This window comes from Schistocerca gregaria, chromosome 11, assembly GCF_023897955.1.
Source record: "Schistocerca gregaria isolate iqSchGreg1 chromosome 11, iqSchGreg1.2, whole genome shotgun sequence".
In the NCBI taxonomy this organism is placed as follows: domain Eukaryota; kingdom Metazoa; phylum Arthropoda; class Insecta; order Orthoptera; family Acrididae; genus Schistocerca; species Schistocerca gregaria.
The window spans coordinates 140,918,658-140,941,706 of NC_064930.1; the positions used below are offsets into that span (position 1 = coordinate 140,918,658).

The window sequence follows — 23,049 nt, forward strand, 5'->3', positions numbered from 1 at the left end:
AATTTGGCACAGTATCCCTTAGAAGGACATCCACCACTTGTGTCGATGAGTGCCAAGCCAAATAACTGCTCACATGGTGGCCAGAGGTGGACCAATTCATCATTGACTGGCTCAGCTTCTGAAGATCTTTTTCTCAAATAAATCGTCCAGTTTTTCTGACACTGTAATGATTTGTTTGTCCGTACGTGTACATCACATCTACCAATTTCTGTCCCAGCCAGGTGCTTTTTTTTCCCCTGCTCTAAGAGCATATACTAATTGTTCAGGGATTTATTCAGAATATGTTGGTGTAAGGGATTTGTCGTCTCCTGTGGCTGGATATAGAGTAACTTGCAAGTCTTTTGGTTCCCTACCAACCATCTTTTGGCTTCTGTAGCAAAGGAGCACTATCAGTTAGACATTATAGGGTAAGAATAAAGGTGAGTGGGCTAGATTTGTTGTCCTTTCCTGTCTACCAGTTCTCATTTTGTAAAAGAGACTCCCGTTCCCCATTAGCTTGCACAGAAGGTAACTTCAGCTCCTCACTAGCAGATGCCGGTGCACCCTCCCGTAGTTTCTGAGTCCCAGGCACCACTGCAGTAGCACGGACGGAACACTCGGCACACGATCTGACTGGAATCTTGGCATTTTGTGCGTGTCTCGTGTAGTGTGGTTGCGTAGCACTTAACAGTAGTTAGTATGAATGCACTGTTATCGTTTTTTTCTATTTTGGTTTCCCCTGGTGAATTCCAATTTTTTTTAACACTGGGCTTTGAATGTGTTTTGTGGTACGTAATGTGTGGCGGGATTTCCTTTTCTGAAAGTACAATTGCAGCAAGCTTCTCAGTTATCCAGGTTGATGCATACAGGGAGACTACCGGTAACCTGAAAACATGGATAATGCAAAGTGCACATATTTTTACTTGAAACTGCTGTTTGATTTCTTTACAAAACATGCTACATGGCACATCTGAAAGCATTACTTGCCATAAACTGACAACTTATTTACAAAATCACACTAAAATTGCACTATATTTCGTATCACTTACTTTCAAGAAGTGCAAGTAATGGCACTTTTTTCCGTTCATTTTCTTTTCCTGGTGGTGGTCTTCATTATCCAGAGAACTGTAACCTCGATAGAGTCGAACAAAATTTGTCATTAGTTTCCTGGCTGGTTCAATGCGGCCCACCAAAAATTCCTCTCCTGTGGCAGCTCCTTCATCTCAGAGCAGGTTTGCACCCAATGTCCTCAACTGTATGTTACATATATTCCAAGCTCTGTCTTCTGCTGCCATGTCTAATTTCTACAGCGTCCTTCAGTACTGTGTACTGTATTCCGTATGTATTAACATGACCCGTATCACCCTATCCTTTCTTCTAGTCAGTATCTTTCATACATTCCTTTCTTAATCGATTCTGCAGAGAACCTCATCGTTCCTTATTTTACCAGCCTGCTGAATTTCCAACATTCTTCTATAGCGGCACATGTTACACGCTCGAATCCTCTTCTTTGACAGTTTTTTCACACGGTCTCAGATTCGGTAACTTAAGATGCTGTGCTGTAGACGTAAGTTCTCACATATTTCTTCCTCTGATTAAGGCCGATGTTTTATACTAAGTACACTGCCTCGTCTTTATGTTCATCCTTTGCCAAACATACTCTGTTCACTGTATATGCCTCACTTCGCGTCTCTGACCCCTGTTCTTAGGCAACGCCTTCTAAGCACTCACAGTTTTCGTCATCCATGTTTTCACAACGGCAAGCCTATTTACTAAACAACTGAAATGGCCCAATCCCACTTTCAGGCTGCCTGTCTGACAACTGTCAGGGATGACAAAAATTTGGTTCTGCGGATTCTGTATGATTACTTACTGAATTTGAAAACTTAAGATGCTGTCATAATCTGCTTATTAAGAGACACACGGTTTAACACAGTAAGAAAGATATGACAGTCAGAACCTGTTCGTACGTCTTGAGGCAGCATTGCTCACAATGAACAAATTACCCTGACTGCATTCATCAAGTATTTGACAGTGAGAGCTTTAGCGACTTACTTCAACCTTTACACATAACATGAAGATGGTACCTGTTCTTTCGGACATGTCCGAAAGAACAGATATGGTCTTCATGTAGTTAAGGCTAACTGGACATTGACCTTCTTCTTCCGTGCTGGATGCACACACATTTCCCGAACTCTTACGGGACTCGCTAAGATTGTCTGCCACAAGTAATGAGTGTAATGGGCAGGGACACTACAAATGTAGTGTGTGGACAGTAAGTTGGGAATGTGGGTCTCACGGGGAGTGTGCAAGGGATAAATCCCTGCAGTCTCGCTATCCTCTGTGCCCTCGGTGGCTCAGATGGATTGAGCATCTGCCATGCAAGCAGGAGATCCCGGGTTCGAGTCTCGGTCGGGGCAAACATTTTCAACTGTCCTCTTTGATGTATATCAACACCTGTCGACAGCTTAGGGTCACGATTTAATTGTCATTTCATTTATACATAATCTCCATACTTTTTCTCTCTGACGTCACCCACAAAATGATGATAGCAAAAAGTCGATCACAAACTACATTTTCATCCAGTAAAACTCAGCATTATACAATGGAAAATCCAGGATGGAATAGTGAATGGAATGAAAATGATAGGTTGCCACTCACCACACAGCGTGAACATTAATAAAACTGACAAAATGCAGGGACAGATTCCTTACTGGAACTGGAGGAGAAAAGGTCCTATGAATGACATTTCTTCTGAGCACGTGCTGTGTGTTCCTAATGTGAGACTGATGCAGTGTACTGTAACCAGCAGAACGGTCCAGTATTCGCGTCAGCAACCAGCCGAGGTGATGCTTGTATACGGCCGAGCATGGCAGTGCGGCTGTACAAATCCAAGCACCCTCAGACGCTGACTACATCGCACAACAATTCAGATCCTTTTTTGGTGTGCGTATCTTGTGGGTCCTTTCAGAGTGACGAACATGCAAATGCAGGGAGGTGGTGGACTATGCGTACTCCAGATTTGGAGGACCGGCTTCTGCAGGATATTGAGAGGGGACCCTAGTACAAGCTCCAGATATGATGTACACACAGTATGCTGCCTCCGTGCATGTTTATCTATCTGAAACGACCCGTGATCACACAAATGCCCAAAAAAGGCTTTAAATGTTGTGAGACGTGTAGTGTCAGTGATGGTACTCGTTTTGGTATAGCAGTGCTGCCTCTTGACCATTTCCATCTGCATAGATGACAGAGGGATAGAAAAACAATTAAATCACTCAAAAGAGGAAAGGCCGCTGGACCTGATGGGATGCCAGTTCGATTTTACACAGAGTACGCGAAGGAACTTGCCCCCCCTTCTTGCAGCGGTGTACCGTAGGTCTCTAGAAGAGCGAAGCGTTCCAAAGGATTGGAAAAGGGCACAGGTCATCCCCGTTTTCAAGAAGGGACGTCGAACAGATGTGCAGAACTATAGACCTATATCTCCAACGTCGATCAGTTGTAGAATTTTGGAACACACATTATGTTCGAGTTTCTGGAGACTAGAAATCTACTCTGTAGGAATCAGCATGGGTTTCGAAAAAGACGATCGTGTGAGATCCAGCTCGCGCTATTCGTCCACGAGACTCATAGGGCCATAGACACGGGTTCACAGGTAGATGCTGTGTTTCTTGACTTCTGCAAGGCGTTCGATACAGTTCCCCACAGTCGTTTAATGAACAAAGTAAGAGCATATGGACTATCAGACCAATTGTGTGATTGGATTGAGGAGTTCCTAGATAACAGAACGCAGCATGTCATTCTCAATGGAGAGAAGTCTTCCGAAGTAAGAGTGATTTCAGGAGTGCCGCAGGGGAGTGTCGTAGGACCGTTGCTATTCACAATATACGTAAATGACCTTGTGGATAACATTATAAGTTCGCTGAGGCTTTTTGCGGATGGTTCTGTAGTATATCGAGAGTTTGCAACAATGGAAAATTGTACTGAAATTCAAGAGGATCTGCAATGAAGGTGCAAGGAATGGAAATTGAATTTCAATGTAGACAAGTGTAATGTGCTGCGAATACAGAGAAAGAAAGATCCTTTATCATTTAGCTACAATATAGCAGGTCAGCAACTGGAAGCAGTTAATTCCATAAATTATCTGGGAGTACGCATTAGGAGTGATGTAAAATGGAATGATCATATAAAGTTGATTGTCAGTAAAGTAGATGCCAGACTGAGATTTATTGGAAGAATCCTAAGGAAATGCAATCCGAAACAAAGCAAGCAGGTTACTGTACACTTGTTCGTCCACTGCTTGAATACTGCTCAGCAGTGTGGGATTCGTACCAGATAGGGTTGATAGAAGAGATAGAGAAGATCCAACGGAGAGCAGTGCGCTTCGTTACAGGATAATTTAGTAATCGTGAAAGTGTTACAGAGATGACAGATAAACTCCAGTGGAAGACTCTGCAAGAGAGACGCTCAGTAGCTCGGTACGGGCTTTTGTTGAAGTTTCGAGAACATACCTTCACCAAGGAGTCGAGCAGTATATTGCTCCCTCTTATGTATATCTCGCGAAGAGACTGTGAGGATAAAATGAGAGAGATTAGAGCCCACACAGAGGCATACCGACAATCCTTCTTTCCACAAACAATACGAGACTGGAATAGAAGGGAGAACCAATAGAGGTACTCAAAGTACCCTCCACCACACACCGTCAGGTGGCTTGCGGAGTATGTATATAGATATAGATGTAGATGCTTAGCCGTACACAAACACCGTCTCATCTGGTTCCCTACATGAGTACTGGACAATTCTGCTGCTTGCAGTATGCTGCATCAATCACACAGCCTGTAACACACAAGGAATGTACGGCACGTGGTCTGAGGAATTTTCGTTCATGAGTTCCATCTACTGTGGCAACAGTGTATTTCCCAACACATGTTCGTAGGACTTTATTTACTCCATTTCCAGCGAGGAATCCGTCCCTGGAGTTTGTTAGTTATATTAATGTTCACCCTGTATAGTGTAGATGATGAGTTACAGACGTGCACAACAGAAAGACTGCTAGACATTAAGATTCCAGCCAGGAGGCCATCTTCTGAAACAGACAACATATACCGGGTGATCAAAAAGTCAGCATAAATTTGAAAAATGAATAAATTACGGAATAATGTAGATAGAGAGGTACAAATTGACACACGTGCTTGGAATTACATGGGGTTTTATTAGAACCAAAGAAAATACAAAAGTTCAAAATATGTTTGACAGATGTCGCTTCATCTGATCAGAATAGCAATAATTAGCATAACAAAGTACGACAAAGCAAAGATGATGCTCTTTACAGAAAATGCTCAATATGTCCACCATCATTCCTCAACAATAGCTGTAGTCGAGGAATAGCGTGAACAGCACTGTAAAGCATGTCCAGAGCTGTGGTGAGGCATTGGCGTCGGATGTTGTCTTTCAGCATACCTAGAGACGTCAATCGATCACGATACACCTGCGACTTCAGGTAACCCCAAAGCCAATCGCACTGACTGAGGTCTGGGGACGTGTGAGGCTAAGCATGACGAAAGTGGCGGGTGAGCACACGATCATCACCAAACGACGCGCGCAACAGATCTTTCACGCGCCATTTTGTGAACCTTTCTTTTTTCTTTTTTTTTAAATAAAAACCCATGTCATTCCAAGCATGTGTGTCCATTTTTACCTCTCTATCTACATTATTCTGTGGTTTATTAAGTTTGCAAATTTATACTGACTTTTTGAGCACTCTGTATATTTACACAAACACAACTCACACGCACACGACCACTGTCTCTGGCTGTCGGGACCTGACTGCGAGGAACAACAGCGCAGAGTGGGAGAAGGAATCTGGGTGTTGTGGGGGGGGGGGGGGGGGGTGAGGAGGAGGCTGGGGTGGGGAGGGGGAGGAACAGCAGGATAGGCGTGGGGGGCGGTAAAGTGCTGCTTGTTGGAGCATTCAGGGACGAAGTGGGGAGAGGTAGGGCAGCTCGGTGCAGTCAGGGGCTGAGATGCAGGGGGAGGGGCAGTTTGAAAGGAGACAAATACAAACATCGAGCGTGTGTTGGTGGAATAGAAGGCTGTGTGCTGCTGGAATGGGAACAGGACAGATGGGAAAGGACGATCACTAATGAAACTTTGGCCAGGAGGGTTACAGGAACATAGGAGAATTCCCACCTGCACACTTCAGAAAAGCTGACGTTGGAGAAATGATCCAGATGGCACAGGCTGTGAAGCAGTCACTGACATGAAGGAAGTTGCATCAGGCAGTGTGCTCAGCAACTGGGTGGTCCAGCTGTTTCTCGACCGAAGTTTGTCGGTGGCTGCTCGTACGGACAGACAGCTTGACAGTTGCCAGGTCTGTGTAGAATGCCAGCCCAGTGCTTGCAGCTTAGCGTGTAGGCCACGTGACTGGTTTCACAGGTAGCCCTGCATTTCATTGGATTGGTGACACTTCCGACCAGACTGGAGTAGGGACCGGACTGGAATAGGTGGTGGTGGTGGGGGGGGGGGGGGGGGGGGGGGGGATGTATGGGACAGGTCTTCCATGTAGGTCTATTACAGGAATACGAGTCACGAGGCGGGGGGGGTCAAGAGCGAGGCGAGCAGGGGTCGAGTAGGGGTGGACGAGCATATTGTGTGGGTTCGGTGGGTGGTGAAATACCACTGTGGGGGGGGAGTCGAAACTCCGGCGGAGAATTTTTGTCAGGCCTGGGTGACACTGAGTCGTGAAGGGACTGCTCCTCTGTGGCCAGACGATGGGGCTTTGGAGGTGCTAGGTGACTGGAGAGATAAGACACAGGATCTGTTTCTGTAGAAGATCTAGAGGATAATTACTGGAATGAGATTTTCACTATGCAGCGGAGTGTGCGCTGGTATGAAACTTCCTGGCAGATTAAAACTGTGTGCCGGACCGAGACTCGAACTCGGGACCTTTGCCTTTTGCAGGCAAGTGCTCTACTGACTGAGCTACCCGAGCACGACTCCCGCCCTGTCCTCTCAGCTCTGCTTCTGCCAGTTTTAATCTGCCAGGAAGTTTCATATCAGTGCACACTCTGCTGCAGAGTGAAAACCTCATTCTGGAAACGTCCCCCAAGCTGTGGCTAAGCCATATCTCCGCAATATCCTTTCTTTCAGGAGTGCTAGCTCTGCAAGGTTCACAGGAGAACTTCTGTAAAGTTTGGAAGGTAGGAGACGAGGTACTGGCAGAAGTAAAGGTGTGAGGACGGGGCACGAGTCGTGCTTCGGTAGCTCAGCTGGTAGAGCACTTGCCTGCGAAAGGCAAAGGTCCGGAGTTCGAGTCTCGGTCCGGCACACAGTTTTAATCTGCCAGGAAGTTTAAGGATAAGTACCATCTGTGAAGGCCTCAGTGAGACCCCCGGTGTATTTCGTGGGGGACTTTTTGTTATTACAGATGCGACAACCGAGGGTGGCCGGGTCACACTGACGGGACTTTTCAGTACGGAACGGGTGGCAGCTGTCGAAGAGGAGGTATTGCTGGCACTTGGTAGGTTTGATATGGAAAAACGTCAGCATTAGTCGTGGACGTTGTTAGAAGCCAACCGGTAAATGGGACCCTGCACCGGGTTAAGCATTTAGTAAAGTTATCTGTGAAGAATCCTCGAGCCGTGTCGTCCGCACCTGGATAACTGGGAGCGTGGTGTACTTGTAAAATATGTAAGCCTCACAATCTTATAATTTACTGTATGCTGAGGAAAATTCTTCCACATAACAGAAACTAAATTACACACACTGCAAGTTACTGTTGTCTAGTTTGTGGTAACTGCAGAGACCAAACTGTGTACTTTAGCAGGTTATCTTACTGCTTACAGGAGTATTATAAAACTGTGACACCTACTCTCTTTTTTTTTTTTAAAAAAAAAAAAATCTCCTCTAGGGTGTAAAATTAAAAGAATGTTCAGAAGGTGCATACGTAGTGATACGACGTGTGGGTGTGTGTTGACTATTTTTCAGTGTAATCGCTGTGGTAATGAGTGACGACTATACCCCGTGTCACTCTGGAATGACATCAGGTCACATTTTCACTGCTGTTTTGGCAGATATTTACATATTTTTCAGTTTCATTTTCCAGTTTGTAGATGGAGTCAACAAAACAAATAATACCGCTCGCTGATTGTATTGTGCGACACGCCGTGTTGAACAGAAGAGATTGATTTTTGTCTTGTAATGACCAGGAAGATTTTGCAGTGAAGTTTTATCTGCCCATGGTGGAACATTGTCAGATTAATCTATTGTGATTTCCAGTTTAATAGAAGCACAAATAAAACTTTTTTAAATATTTGTCGAACGAGAAAAATGACATTTTCACATGAGACATATTTGAACATTATTTGTTTGGACTGACTCCATCTACTTGACAATCAGCAAAAACAAAATTGCAAATATCTGCCAAAACAGCATAGAAAAAAGTAACATCTCTTTGGAGAGGCACAATGAACATCAGTCACAACATGAACTAATTTAAATGGGTTACAGTAGTTTCACTCCTGGCTTATTTGGAAGTGGTGTCAAAATGACGTGTGACTCGATGGGACCACTAAACTACATAGCAGTTATCCCAGTAAGCTGCAAGTGACGCAACTTCTGCGTGTGAGTGGACCCCAGAAGCTGCAACATATTTGTGACAAGCGAGGTTGTAAATGTCATTGCTGCTTGTTACACTTGCAGTAATTTAATCTCTCTTTTTAATCCGACTGAAGTCATGAAATGGAATGAACTCACCCTTGAGAGAGTGTGTTCTTATATTACAGATCATGTTTTTGTTACATTAATAAGAAAGTTTTAGAATATGTTAAAAACACAAAGATGGAAAGAAAATATAGAATATATGCAGACATGAACCTACTTCCTTAAGTTCCGTAACTTCATGTCCTAAATCACTATACCATGACGAGCTCGTACACCTTCGAACAACAGTATCATTTGTTATAGGATCTCCTGAAAGCTTTTATTACCAGTGTCTTATTAACTGTCATTTAATTATAACATCTCATGTGGTGAGTGAGGTGTTTGTGATAAATCTTCAATGTGTTCTTGCCTTGGAAAGTCATACTGTCATAACATGCAACTTATTATATGAAAACAGAGAAATACAAAGAAATCCAATATGATGTGTCCAGATTTCTTCATTTGTTGACTGCTATCGAGTTTTGTGGTAGCATGAACTTCTGCACAAGCCGGGAGTGACACTAACTTCTTCCATTTTGAATCGTGCACAATGACAAATTTGCCCACTGTACATCAAATTTATTCAATATCTGCATGTGTCCTTTTATGTGAATTCTTGGCGCTGCTACCACGAACAAAATTATTTTACATAAAATACATGTAACAATATTATGATAAAAATAGATTATTGTCAAGAATGCACATCTTTATTAGTAGTGGGGAAATGTAAAATTATTCTGGAAACACAAGTACTTTCATTTATCTCTTTCAGTTGGACACCGCATACCCAGTATGAGGGGCTGTCATGCAGTTTTAATTATCATCTCGAAAATACCAACGAGTGAGGTGGTGCAGTGTGTAGTAGGCTGGACTCTCGTTCCAGAGAGCGATGGCTGAAATCCGCGTCCGGCCATCCAGATTCAGGTTTTCTGTGATTTCCCTAAATGACCACAGCCAAATGCTGAGATGGTTCCTGTGAAAGGGCACAGCCGATATTCTTCCTCGTCCTTCTGAAATCTGAGCACGTACTCAGTCTCTAATGACCTCGATGTTGACGGAGAATTAAAGTCTAGTCTCACTTCCTTCAAAAGTATCGAGCAGCAACCAAGAAATTTGGTGTCGGTGTCAGTTCATCTTTATACATTTGCACCTCAGTGTGATACACTTTTTCTGAACGACGAACCATTTGGCAGATATCTCGGTCGTACAAGTTTGCGTTTCAGCTATTCTGAAAATATTCCTTTCTGAAAGTGACCTCGGCGTAGTTCTGGAAATACACGACATGCGGGGGAATTCGAGAGGCGAGACAATGTTTGATAGTCCGGAGAAGCAGGACATGATGAATAAGCTCAGGCACTGTGGTGGAGCGAAAACATCCCCTCGGATACCGTCCTACAGTGCTTCACCTCGACAGCTTTCCATTATCCTGTCACGAAACTTCACGAGTATGATTCCTTCCTGGCAGATTAAAACTGTGTGCCCGACTGAGACTCGAACTTGGGACCTTTGCCTTTCGTGGGCAGGTGCTCTACCATCTGTGCTACTGAAGTGTGACTCATGCCCGGTCCTCACAGCTTTACTTCTGCCAGTATCTCATCTCCTACCTTCCAAACTTGCCCGCGAAAGGCAAAGGTCCCGAGTTCGAGTCTCGGTCGGGCACACAGTCTTAATCAGCCATGAAGTTTCATATCAGCGCTCACTCCGCTGCAGAGTGAAAATCTCATTCTAGTATGATCCCGTTTCAGTTTGCCTTTTACAAACATAATCTGTAAGCACCACAATGTGGTTGCCCAGAAGACATTCACCATCACCTTGCCCGACGGCAGTTGGCTTTTCGCCTTTTATTAGATACGGTGTATTTGTAAGTTTCCGTTCCTTGCTTTGCTTCCTTCGTCTCGGGGTCACAACAATACAGCCAGCACTTGTCTATGTTCGCGGTGCTTAGGCGGCTGCAGAAGCATCTCGATTGGCCCGACACAGATGCAAGATTTCCACCACTGCCTCGGTTCTGCATGCTTTCTGAATGGGTGTGAGCAGTTGCACTACACAGCAGGCGACCTTTGTCACATTAAAAATGCTGTCAAAATGCTTTTCATACTCTCGTCTCGACTGTGATATGCTGGTCATGGAGTCTCGTGCTGTAATTCCCAGTCCTTCACAGAGAGACGGTCTCCTACTCGCTTCCTTGTCATTCAGACTTGTTGTGACTACACTGTTAGTGTCTGGGCCACCTAATCACTGTGTCATATAATGTTGCCAAACATTTGCAACAACTATGTGCATGTTGTTACTCCTTTGTTCCTCTTACAATGAAGAACTCTGGAAGCAGCCATCAGATAAAAAACTGAACACCCACCACAAGGGGTCCGTGGATTGGTTCCATTCAAAAGTAATCACCACACATTCTGAGACGAGGCCTTTATACACTGGGAGATGAGATAATCAACTCCTGTTTCATAGAATGTGATTAGCCACTGATGAATCTACAACTGCACCCACTTTTGCACTTCCTCATCCGACCTACTGAAGTCTAACGCGTGTCATTTTTCTGGTCTCCAAATACGTGAAAACTACACGGTGAATGATCTGGGCTGTAAGGAGGATGCTGCAGTGTTTTCCAACCAAACTGACAAAGGACAGCCTTTTCCGATTGGCAATATTGGAGCAGGCATCACCGTGCGAGAGGACAGTATCGTCCGACAGTCTGAAGGCGAGCACAGAGCCGGCAGTGGAAACGTCTCATGTCCCCGCCTTCAAAGATATCCACAGGTCTCGATACAATTGCCGGTAAAGTCACTGTGACCTCCTCCAACTGCAGGGGCCCTCTGCTGTCATATTCGTCGAGTGTGAAATCACAGTCAGTGCACAGCTCTATGAATACACTCTGTGGAAACTGTGATGCACAATAAAATCAAAAGGCCCACGAATGCTGTCAGATGGAGGGATCTGTCGCACGATAACACCCGCCCCCACACTGCCAATCGGACGTAGGCTACGCTTCAGCGATTTGCTCGGAAAACACTGTAACGTCCTCTGTATGGCCCCAATCCTTCACCACGTGATTTTCACATCTTTAGCGACTGAAGAAATAGGTGCTCGAACGAGGAAGTGTGAGAGCGGGTGCGGTTGTGGATCCGTTAGTGGTCGATGGAGTTCTACGAATCGGGAATTGATCATCTCATCTCCCATCGTTTAAAAGGACTCTTTCCATGGTCCTGTTTGGTTTTCATTTCAGTGCCCCTCATATGTGCTGTGCAATACTTCACTTTATTGGCAGACTGCACGATTTTGTTTTGGTCTCTCCAGTGACGTTCTAGTGTTTTATGGCATGGCAGTTTTAGTGTGTAGCAAGACTACAGACATGTACTTGTGAGTTAAGAAAAAATTAATTACACGATTTTATTGTTTGGAGATGATAATTAAATCTTTATTTGAATGCATTTATTCTCGGTGGCCCAAGTGTTCAATCTCTTCAGAACAAAACGTGCTTCAGCAGACCTCAGCAGTACATAAAAAATTTTGAATATTTTAATTTTTACTTTGCTTGTGGGTGTGTATCTATCTGCCAATTTAAAACTGTATGCCGGACCACAAGTCAGACCTGGGACCTTTGCCTCTTGCAGGCAAGTGCTCTACCCGGCGAGCTATCCGAGCAAAACTTTCAAATCCTCATTTCAGCCAGCACCTCTTCTCCTTCATTTCACACTTACAACCTAACTAGTTCTCTTGCATACATATTGCATAGATGTGACTTATAGACAGCTTAGGGTATTGTTTCCAGAATGAATTTTTCCAGTCTGCATCGTAGCATTGACTGTGAATGATGAGGATCGGGTCCCCCGTCCGGCAGACTTTTGCAAAAACTGTGTTGCATTTTGTCACCTGAAGCCATGTGACCGTCAGAGTTTCAGCTTTGATCCTGTGCACTAATCTCCAGGTTTTGTCATTTCGAGTAACTGAACATAACTTTCATGAAAGTACACATGCAGATAACACAAGAACACTCTCACAAATTACTTTCCCAAATTTTTGTTTGTCCCTGTTTAACCTACGGAAATGATTTTTGTATATTACTGTGTCAGATTTTTGTTTGTAGTGTGAATGCGTTATCCTTAGTACCCTTTCTTATTTTTTTCAGATTTCACCAGAGCACTTCCTATCTTGCTGATCATGCACCTCACCATATTTATCTGGTTTTCGTAGCCCACAGATAATAAAAAAACACTATTTATTTTCACTGTGTTGTTAACATTTTTTCCTTTATTGCTTATTGCACCACATTGTTGTTATACAGTTTTTTTAAAGTTGCAGCCTTGCATTTTTGTTTCCAGCTGAAATATATTTAATATTTATTTTGCGCACCAGTAGAATTGTACGTTCTTTTACAGCGCAGTGTTGGTGTTGTTTACCTTTCATTACAAAAAAAAAAAGTTGTTACGATAGAGTGTATTTGTCTGTGCTGTGAATTTTAGATGCTTTCTACATGTCTCTCAAGTTTTACGTATACTATGCTTGCATTGTTTCCTGTACTGACACAAATTCTTGTAGTTTTTGTTTAATGTGTTGTGCATTGTTGCGGGTAAAATTTGACTACCTACACTTCAGCAATAATTTTTTTCAGCACTGAGCAGTAACAGACGTATTGGCATTGCTTCCTGCACTGAATAAGTTGTTATAAATTTTAGTTTTTATTATTATTGATGTAGTGAGTGAAAATGAATTTCTTTATACTTCAGCAATCATTTATTTTTCTTCAGTGCTGTGCTGTAATTGAAGGAGATTATATAATTGGCATGATTTTTGTGATGTGCTTTTGGAGCAAAATGTGGCCTTTCGCTGTTTACTTTAACTAGATTACTTCTAAGTAGTCTGTTGGTTACCATATCAGTACAATTTTAGCCTTCATATACATATGAGTAATATTTTGTGTAGGCGCTGTTCAACAACTTTAATATAGGTTAGGAATTGCATCATACTCAGTCACAAACTGACTATTCTTAGACAGTGTACCAAAGGAGAACACACACACACACACACACACACACACACACACACACACACACACACACACACATACCTCTAAATTGTTTTTCTTTGAGTATACCTGCATTATATATAGAGTATCACTTAATTGCACAAAGACTATACTTAAAAATGTATTCAGCTGTGAACTCCACGACTGAAATAATTAATAATAAATGAAAAGCACAAGTTTGCTTTTGTTCTACAATATTACTTTTATTGCTAACCGGTGATAATACTTAGTAAATGTCTGAAGATGGCCTTGTAAGCTGAAAACCGGTTAGCAATAAAAGTAATATTGTAGAACAAAAGCAAACTTGTGCTTTTCATTTATTATTATAATGTTGTTCTACCAAGAACCGAAAGAAGATTCTGTTAATACTGAAATAATTAATAAATATCTTGAAATGCACCATTTTGGTATAACTTGTGATATAACTAATTGTGTACTTCTGCCCTCCAGTTAAAATATCAATACACATGAATAACAATATTGAATTATTATTGAATGCATTCATATATACCTAATTTAAATGTTTTTATATTATTATATTGAAACAATTTAATTTGAATAGTTAAGATCTAACTCCTACAATGGCTTTTCTGAATTTTAGTGGAATATGCCACTAGTTGAAATATATCAACAGTCAAAATGTTCGGAGTGTCTAGAGCGTGCAATGTAAGGTCTTCAGGCAGTTACAGCAGTGAAAAAGGCTCTAGGATTATCTCAAACATACTCGTAGTTTACACTGGAAAATGGAAGTACATGATTAGTTAAGTCACAAGTTATACCAAACTGGAACATTTCAAGATTTTTATTAATTGTTGCAGCCGTGGAACACACTGTTAAATGTGTATGTTATAAGTACATTCTTGGTATAATATGGTGACGTTTTGTGTATAATGCATGTATAATTGATGAAAAATGGGTTATAAGCCTTTATGTAAGTTAGCACTATTGTATACAAGTGATGTAAGCTGTTCTTCGGTGCAGATGGCGCGAGGATCATCAGGTTGTGGCCAAAACTGACTGTCAGAATAAAAATTAGTACAGGTGTCTATTGCATGATGCAGTTCCGAACCGACATATATAAGTGTACAACAAGTGGATTGAAGCAATGCCTGTGTTCAAGCCTCTGTAGCACAGTGTGTGCTTCTGGAGTCACAGTTGCATGTAAACTTATGCCACCTGCACACTGCACCATTCCGTGAAGTATCATCATTGTCAGAAGCATGAATTAGGGTAGAAGTTTTTCGCTAGCATGTAACCTTAGCCAAACTTTTCATACAGTACGTTTGTCAGTGTGATTGTCAGCCATTTTGAATTTCTGTGTTGTCGAATCAGCTTTTCAGTTACCCTCTGCAGGGAGTGGATGATCTTGCCCTTTGTGCCATGTCTGCTGCTTTGCACAGTTGCTTTCCAGTGTCTGCTACTGCCCCTCGAAGATGTCGGCTTGTGGTGTCGGAAAGACTGCCCGAGCTTCTGTGTGCCGTGTGGAAGTTGCCTCATCACGGACAGGCAGTGCTGCCAAAACTGCACGAGTGAGGCTGCCGTTGTTGTGATCGTGTATGCAGAGAATGTTTGCGCAATCAGTGTGCCAAATGCTTTGTTAGTAGTAGTAGTAGTAGTTGCTGCAATGATATCTTTCCATTTCTTTTGGCCATTCTGTGGAGGGATATGCTGTGTAAAATAGTTGCTGGCTAGATCATTGCAGTCGGGGATTGGCATGTAGTATTAACCTGTCAAGCCCAAGATTCCGCACTGTATGGCCTGAGACGTTTGATTAGCATTTGAGGACTACTTCCGTGTATATGTTGCTTGGGTTAGAAACTTTTCATTAAACCAGTTTCTTTAAAAGGAATTAAAATAGTTATCTGTGTCTGACACCTATATCTTCATTCTTGATGCGTTTGGAGGGTTCACAGCCTCTTCAGGTGGATTAGATGAGAATTTATTTTCCTGATTGTAGCCAGTAGTCTGCTTTGTGTTCACTTACTATAAATTAGTCATTATGTGTCACTTATTGTGTTACAACAGTGATGTTATACATTAGAACCAATTACAAAGCTACTCTCAAAATTTTGAAGCCTCCTTGTTGCTGCGATGTGCAGTGCGGAGACTGTTCTGATGCATCACTCCACCCTAGTCTGTTCTGTGCAAGCACCCGTTTTTAGTCAAGTTGTGCCATAAATTTCTTTCTTTCCAAATTCAGTTCAGTACCTCGTCTGTACTTCACTCATCATCATTTGTTCTTCTGCCTGAATAACAAAAATCATCTACCACTCATATTGTCTCATTTCAAAATTTAATTCCCTCAGTATCGCTCGATTCAGTTTGACTGCATTCCGTGACATTTGTTTTACTTTTGTTGATGTTCACCTTATAACCTCTTTTCAAGACATTATCCATTTTATTCAACTCATCTTTTGAGTTCTTTGCCATCTCTGACAGAACTACAATGTCATTGGCAAACCTTTTTATTTCTGCTCCCTGAACCTTCCCCTTTCCAGATTTCACCTTGGTTTCCTTTACTGCTTGCTGTATGTACAAATTAAATAACTTGAGGAATAGGCTACGTCCCTGCCTCACTCCCTTCTCAATTACCACTTCCTTGACATGTCCTTTGATTTTTCAGTCTGATTTCTGTACAAGTTGTTTATAGTTTGTAATCACCCATTCTGCCTTAGCCAAAAGGAAAAGTTTCCCCCATATAAATTACGTTCGCAAAGATTTAACTGTCTATATAGCTCCCTCAATAAGTTACGTCACGACTTCTGGTATCCAGTTCTGTCGACATTCACATTTCTAATATTGAGTTTTCCAAGTGCCACTAATATATTACTCCACAATCCTCTTCTACTACTTACAACTTTCAATGCTTCACTTATAAATTCACAGAACTGATAACACATACACAAAAAACACATCTTCTATTCTCGGCGCTTCTCACTTTCAATAGAACTAATATTTCCTCAACTGTAATAACTTATTTCGCACGTGGGATGTAACCTGACCGTCACCTTTGGCCACTTCTAACCCACTGATGTCTCTCAAATGTCTGCCAAGTGTGTGCAGTCTAATTGGGGGCTCCCCGACTATTGGTGCTAAACTGCCACGTCTGGAACCTCGTAGGAAGTCAACGATATGGCAGTCAGTGGCAGTAGGTGGCTGTTATCGATTATTAATAAGTGTAACCGTAATAGTGCCCTTACAGCATATCCCTGAGAATGCCACTGAGAGGAATGGATAGGCTGACGTGTTATCTGTGCTGAGCCTGGCGCACTGCTTAATGGTCGTGGTGTTTCTGCTTGTTCCCCCACCTGCGCCTGCGCCTCTGCCTGTGCTGTCTGCCGTTGCACCCAAAAGCGGAACCATCGCCACCGGACAGTGGTTCGGCAACCACCTGTGCACCTTCCCAGTTCACGTGCCGGGACGGGACGTGCATCGAGGCCAGCCGCCACTGTGACAGGACATTCGACTGCCCCGACTACTCCGATGAGGAGAGATGTGGTGAGTTGTGCGATTCAGTGCGGTGGCACTCGACTGACGGGAGCCGTAAGATCGACAAAGTCTCTGCAGGTATAATTTACTACATCTGTGAGATTCAGTCAGGAAGTAAGACCTCATTTTTTTATTTTTATTTTGCAAGAAAAATAAATGCCGATACATAAGATGACACTGTCCGACAATACACTAGGGGAATTTGGCTTGAGGAAACATTGCAGAAACGAAGTCCAAAATTAAATTCCATGGAGAAATTTCGGAACCGTCTGAAATCTGGTGTAAGGCAAGATGATGGCCCCACCCAATGCTCTTCAATGGTTTTTTTTCTTTTTGCTGGTCTTATCTCATCTCTTTAAGTGGTCAACAAACTAATTTGGATTTGGAAGTGTTAGTAATACAGCCTCCCAGAGGATGGAATTTATGTACCCCATCTGCCTGTGTCTAGTGTTACCTGTGTGAAAATGTGAGAAATTTTCGAAATGTTTGTGAATTGTGCAACTTAGGTGGGACACAAGTACCAGCACATTACTCATGCAGTCAGATCTGGATGGGTAATGCTCTTCAACTGTTTTTTGGGAAAGGCTGTAAGGGAATGGAATTTTAGACTTCAAGAAATAGGAACCCAAGAAATCAGAGTGGGATATAAAAGCTCAAATGTCAAACCGAACAGCTTTTGCAGATTATTTAGCAATATTTTCTGAGGCCACCAGTGCAGCAATTGACCCTGCTTAAAGAGTTACTGTAAAAGGCTGGCTTACAAATTTCTTTTCTGAAGGCCTAATTCGTAATGAACTTTAAAAATGCCCCAAATTTCCTAAGTGCAAGATACATTACAGACAACAGAGTGAATAAATTTAAGTACTTAGGTAAAGAAACAAACAAAAATAGAGCGCATAAAATGGAAATGAAAAAATACTTTACAATTAACTAAGGACACATACAACAAAACAATTATGCTCAGTAAATACAAAAATCCATTACTACAATATAAGCAGGGTGCCTTCATACAGCAGATTGTTTAGCCCTCAACAAAAAGGGAGAAATTGAAGAGTAGGAGAAAAAGGAATGGAAGGTACTATGGAAAATACTAGGTCTAAGAAGAGTTGAAAGTACACGGATGAAAAGAAGGAATGATGAAATCAGCACCCAAACTATAAAACTATTTGATGCTGTTAGGAAGCAGAGAATTTCGTTTTATTGGCTCTTGGTTAGAATGATCCCAGAAAGATTCACTAAAAAGATATCTGAGACTTTTGAAACTCAAAGTAGTTGGTTCAGGGCAAAGCGCATCACCGTATGTGAAAGAAGAAACGAACCGAATGAAAGAACTGTTAACATCGGAAATTAGAAAAGAAGAGAAAGTCATGACGAAGTTACTTTACGCACCCCATAGACGTCTGAACTCAAAGAAAGAAAGATCGATAACAGCTGCAACATTCACCCACAAGAAACGTAGGCCTCGAGTCGCTGGCTGGCCGCTGCGTCCCCATTGTACCAGTGAACTATGTTCGCACATCAGCTTCTCTTGTTGCGATGAATTCGTCGTTTAACGGTGTGATGCCCACCATAGTTTCTCCACACACGTTCTTCAGCATTTCTGTGATTTGACGTGTCACCTCCTGCAGCAAGGAATTCAGTCACAGAACACTGTCTTTTTTACGTGCGTCAATGTCAGCCATTTTCTAAACTTACCCAGTGTCGTCGTCATCTGATGATATAGGTCGCTGTTAGTGGAATGGGCTGTAGAAGGTGGTTTGCATAAGTGCACCAAATTCATTGATTACTACATTATCGTCTTAATCAAGGATGAAAAAAATGAGGTATTACTTTTTGATTGGCTGTAGTACGTGGGGTCCCCAAAACTGAGTTAAGTAAACATGTTTCTCAGTAGTGCTTCTAATAGACATGCCCTATGTTTATATGCTACACAACGCCCGGGAGACAAAAACCGAAAGTTAGGAAACCGAATGTGGCATGCCCTGTTACATGTTACCTGAGTTGATATGCTAGCCCGATGAAATACGGTATCATTTCTACAAGCGTGCATTTGCCTCTTAAAAATGCCGTAGGGTGGGTATAGTGTTTATAAATTATCCAGTGATGCAGAATATAGGATTCTTGCCAACCAGTTCTACTTTTGCTATGCAAGAAATATTGTTATGTATGTATCGTGGTGCGCTTTCATATATGGAAATTTGGTGGCGTTCACCTGTATTCCATTGTTATACAATCATTGGATAATATATTTTGCCGTTTTATTGGCGTTACCGGTATTCAATTTACATGATCGATTTCGAAGTTAGTCAGTTAAACCTTCAGATGTGCTATAAGTAAAACAGAAATCAACAGTGAATATAAGCTCATTTGCATAATTTCGAAATCGATCATGTGAATTAAATACCATCAATAAAACACCTGAATGGGTCATGCAATAACAGTACTATGTTAATTTATGCATCTCCTTCCTTCAAATAAGGATGACATGGGCATTTCATCAGAAGAAAAAAAGGAAATAAATGTCTTGTTCTTTACTTCAATCCACATAAAATCGTTTCATCCACATTAGCTAACTTAAACTTGTCTACCCATGCATAAAATTGTTGAGCATTTACAAAGGAGCCAATATCTATTATGAAAGGCGACATCCGCCAGTTAGAACCACACTTCAGTAATTGATAGCAGACGTTTCTACGAGTTAGCAGAAGAGTTATTGGGAAATATATGAAAATCGAATTTGGAAGCCCAATGTGTACGTAGTAACTCCAACATCGACTATGTCGATTTTCTCTTCCACAATCGATTTTCTCTACCATGTAGGCGGTCAATCTTTGAGAAACGTGTTTAGGCTGCTGCATTATTCATAAGAAATATCGCCTAATCTAGAAGGCGCGTGGCGTTATGTGCACCAAAGAGCAACAAGGAAGCAAGAATCTAATCACCGCCTACATTTAATATAAGAGAAACAGCTGGTTGTTCTGAATCGGAAACTGTAACAGCTGGTAACCAGAGGCGGTTTGTGTTAAACTATTAAGGATTGTAAAACTGACATTTGACCAGGCTAGCAAAATCGATTCAAGGTACACATGTAATCACCACAGCCGGCAACGATTTCCGAAATTTGATTTTCGTCTTCGAAAGCGTGTGTCGCATTTTAAGGATGACAATATACGCAGTAAATAAAGCTCGAAAATAATTGAAATTTATCCAAAGCAACGCTGTAATGTGAGGGAGTTTCTGTTCTCTGATGTTGGCTCATCTGCCATTTTAAAAAATTGTACCACATTTGAACAAGGTTGCCAGGTAAAAGGATCAGGCGAGATTATCTCGATTTCCCTATAAAAAAAAAACTAGATGCTGGGTAAACTGTAAGGATATGTAAAAATTCCGATCACGCTAAAACATAATATATTTCGCATTATATACTCTCTTCTTCCTGTGAGTGATTAAACTAACAGACAGTCTTGTAAAAGTAACTGAAATTAAAATGTTCAGCTTTTAATCAGAAGAGAGCTAAGTTGGCGAACCTGCACGTTCGTTACCCCGAACTCGCTGCGAGCCAGAAGTTGTTCTAAACAATTGGTGGTTGTTGCCGTGCTGTAACAGTTGCAGTATTTCTGTATTGATGGTTTCGTCGTCAGACATCGAAACCAATGAAGCGCCACTGCGGAAAAACAAGCTAAAGTTAACATTAGAAAAGAAGTTTAATAATGATTGGCGTAAGCTTTATTCGCGGCTTAACAAAGGTAAATGTGATAATACTGTTCACTGTACTACGACCCCTAAATATTTTAGTGTGCAGCACATTGTGCCCCCATTCGCAAATTAAAAATGTTCTTGTTTTACTTCTCACGGAAACCAGTAGGGGAAGTGACATACGGAAGCGTCGTTTGCTTTTAATTCGGCCTGATGTACTTAAATGTACTGCCGCGGCAGTTGATTCCCACTATTGTTTTTCAATTCCAGCACATCTCGGCAATATATTCCTACCGATGCACAGAGTCAACAAAGATGATTTCGTCAGTGCTAGGGCTGTATTCAAAAGGCCGAACAATTATCAGTTGAATGACGCTCTGTATTCTGCTTCTCCTGTTGCAACCAAGAAAGGGCGCATAGAAACCTGCCCACAAGTGCGCTATTTACCCCGTGAAGAAGCAGCGCTACAATAGCTCTCATTTAAGGGCAATGGTAGTGGAACATCTGGTAGAATGTGGTAGGACTCAAAAGTGAGTTTAGCTAGACATCTTCATTGTCCACTGTTATCGCTAGACTGACAGCAGCTCAATATATTTAAATAAAAACACTCTAGGACAGAACACTGTATTACTTTGTGTTTAGACTCTCCTGAATTCTGAAGATGGCCCATAACATACATAGCACCACACTGATGTGGGATAACAGAAAATTAGGAGAAGGTCCCAAAAGTTTTCTATGACGCACTTTTGAGCCATTGTTGCTCCTAGATGTGTGTTTTAAGCCTGTGGCGGATATTTCGGTGCTTTGATTACAAATCTGTTTTCCCCTGAGAAGAACAATTGTTCGACAGAAGAAGTCATCTTTGTGAAGGAGGAGTCTAATGCATAATAATTTTCGGAGAATAGTTTGCTACTGCTGAGTAATTCGTGTGAAAAAGTGGCAGTGGTTTCCTGCATTCCCTTGCAATACTAACGTGACTGAATCTTCGGAAGAAACATATAACACTAAAAGCAACAGTGGCAGTAATGAAGGCTTTCAGCGAACTGAATGCATTCCAGTTTTTTTTTTTTTTTTTTTTTTTTTTTTTGCCCTATTTCAGATGCAGAGGCAACATAAAAGATAGTGTTGTGAGAATAATACTTGAGCTGAAGATTGCACAGTACACAGAGAGTGTGCATTTGGGGAACAGAACAGCACTGGATTTACTTTTTGTATGTCAAATGCTTGTAGCAGTCCTGAAAGCAGTTGCAACAGTGGGGGGTTCAGTTGTAAAGCTTGAACTTATTCTAGATTGCAGTAGCCTGCTGTGAACATTTAGCTACAACAAAGTAAATGGTGTTCACAATTCACAGTAGTTTCATGCTGAGTGTGCTTCATGGTCATACATTAATCAAGTTGTATTTGTGTATGTGTGTAAGACGTGTTATTAGCTGTTCTAAAAATCCCTCATTTTTTTCCCTGTTGTGTGATTAAAAAGTGGCATCTTAAGTTATACGGGCTGGGTAGGCATATAAAAAAAATTGGCGGTAATGTTCATTTGTGTCCTCAGCACGTCCAAGGTTATTTCAGTCGACTGTGCAAATTAAAGCTGTGTTCGTGTTTGTGTACCAAATGCACTTTGACGGCTTATTTGTGGCTTATATGCTAGGCATACATATTTTGTGGTGCATGCCATATGAGTGAATGTGTTTTGCACATCATTTTGTGTTCGGATCTTACACCTAGAAATTGATCAAATGATTTGCACAATAAGTATCACAGGCATGCTAAATGTGAATGTGCCCAAATCTTTTAGTTAAAGTCATTAATAAGAATTACCTGTAGTTGACATTTCTTAGATCATGTTGTCGACTTGTTTATGCAAACTTTGCCCACTAGATTTGTGAAAGGCGGCATTAATTTGCTCTTTATTTTTAATTTTCGTGATGAAACTGAAGTCGATTAAAAATGACAATAATTCCCACTTGACAATAAAAGATTATCATTGTAAATAAAGAATTGATGTAACTTAGTCATTACAACTTAATAATGTATTGTCAATACTTCAGATTTTAAACATTAATTGAACAAATTTTAATATATCAGTGTATATTCAGAGGTTTCTAAATATATTTGTTGTTAAGTCAGTATTTAAATGTTGTTGCGATAAA

At 41.6% G+C, this 23,049-nt stretch overlaps 1 protein-coding gene across 49 annotated transcripts in view; it reads left to right on the forward strand.

The window, feature by feature from the left end:
* The window catches only part of LOC126295245 (basement membrane-specific heparan sulfate proteoglycan core protein), a 1,297,357-nt gene that overhangs the window by 1,005,670 nt on the left and 268,638 nt on the right, over positions 1 to 23,049 (forward strand). For 44 of the 49 annotated variants that reach the window (XM_049987617.1, XM_049987624.1, XM_049987622.1 and 41 more), the window contains one exon: positions 17,069 to 17,212. The exons of the other annotated variants lie outside the window; for them this stretch is intronic. In XM_049987617.1, coding sequence (XP_049843574.1) covers positions 17,069 to 17,212 — 144 coding nt within the window. The remainder of the gene's footprint in view (positions 1 to 17,068; positions 17,213 to 23,049) is intronic. 49 annotated transcript variants of the gene reach the window in all.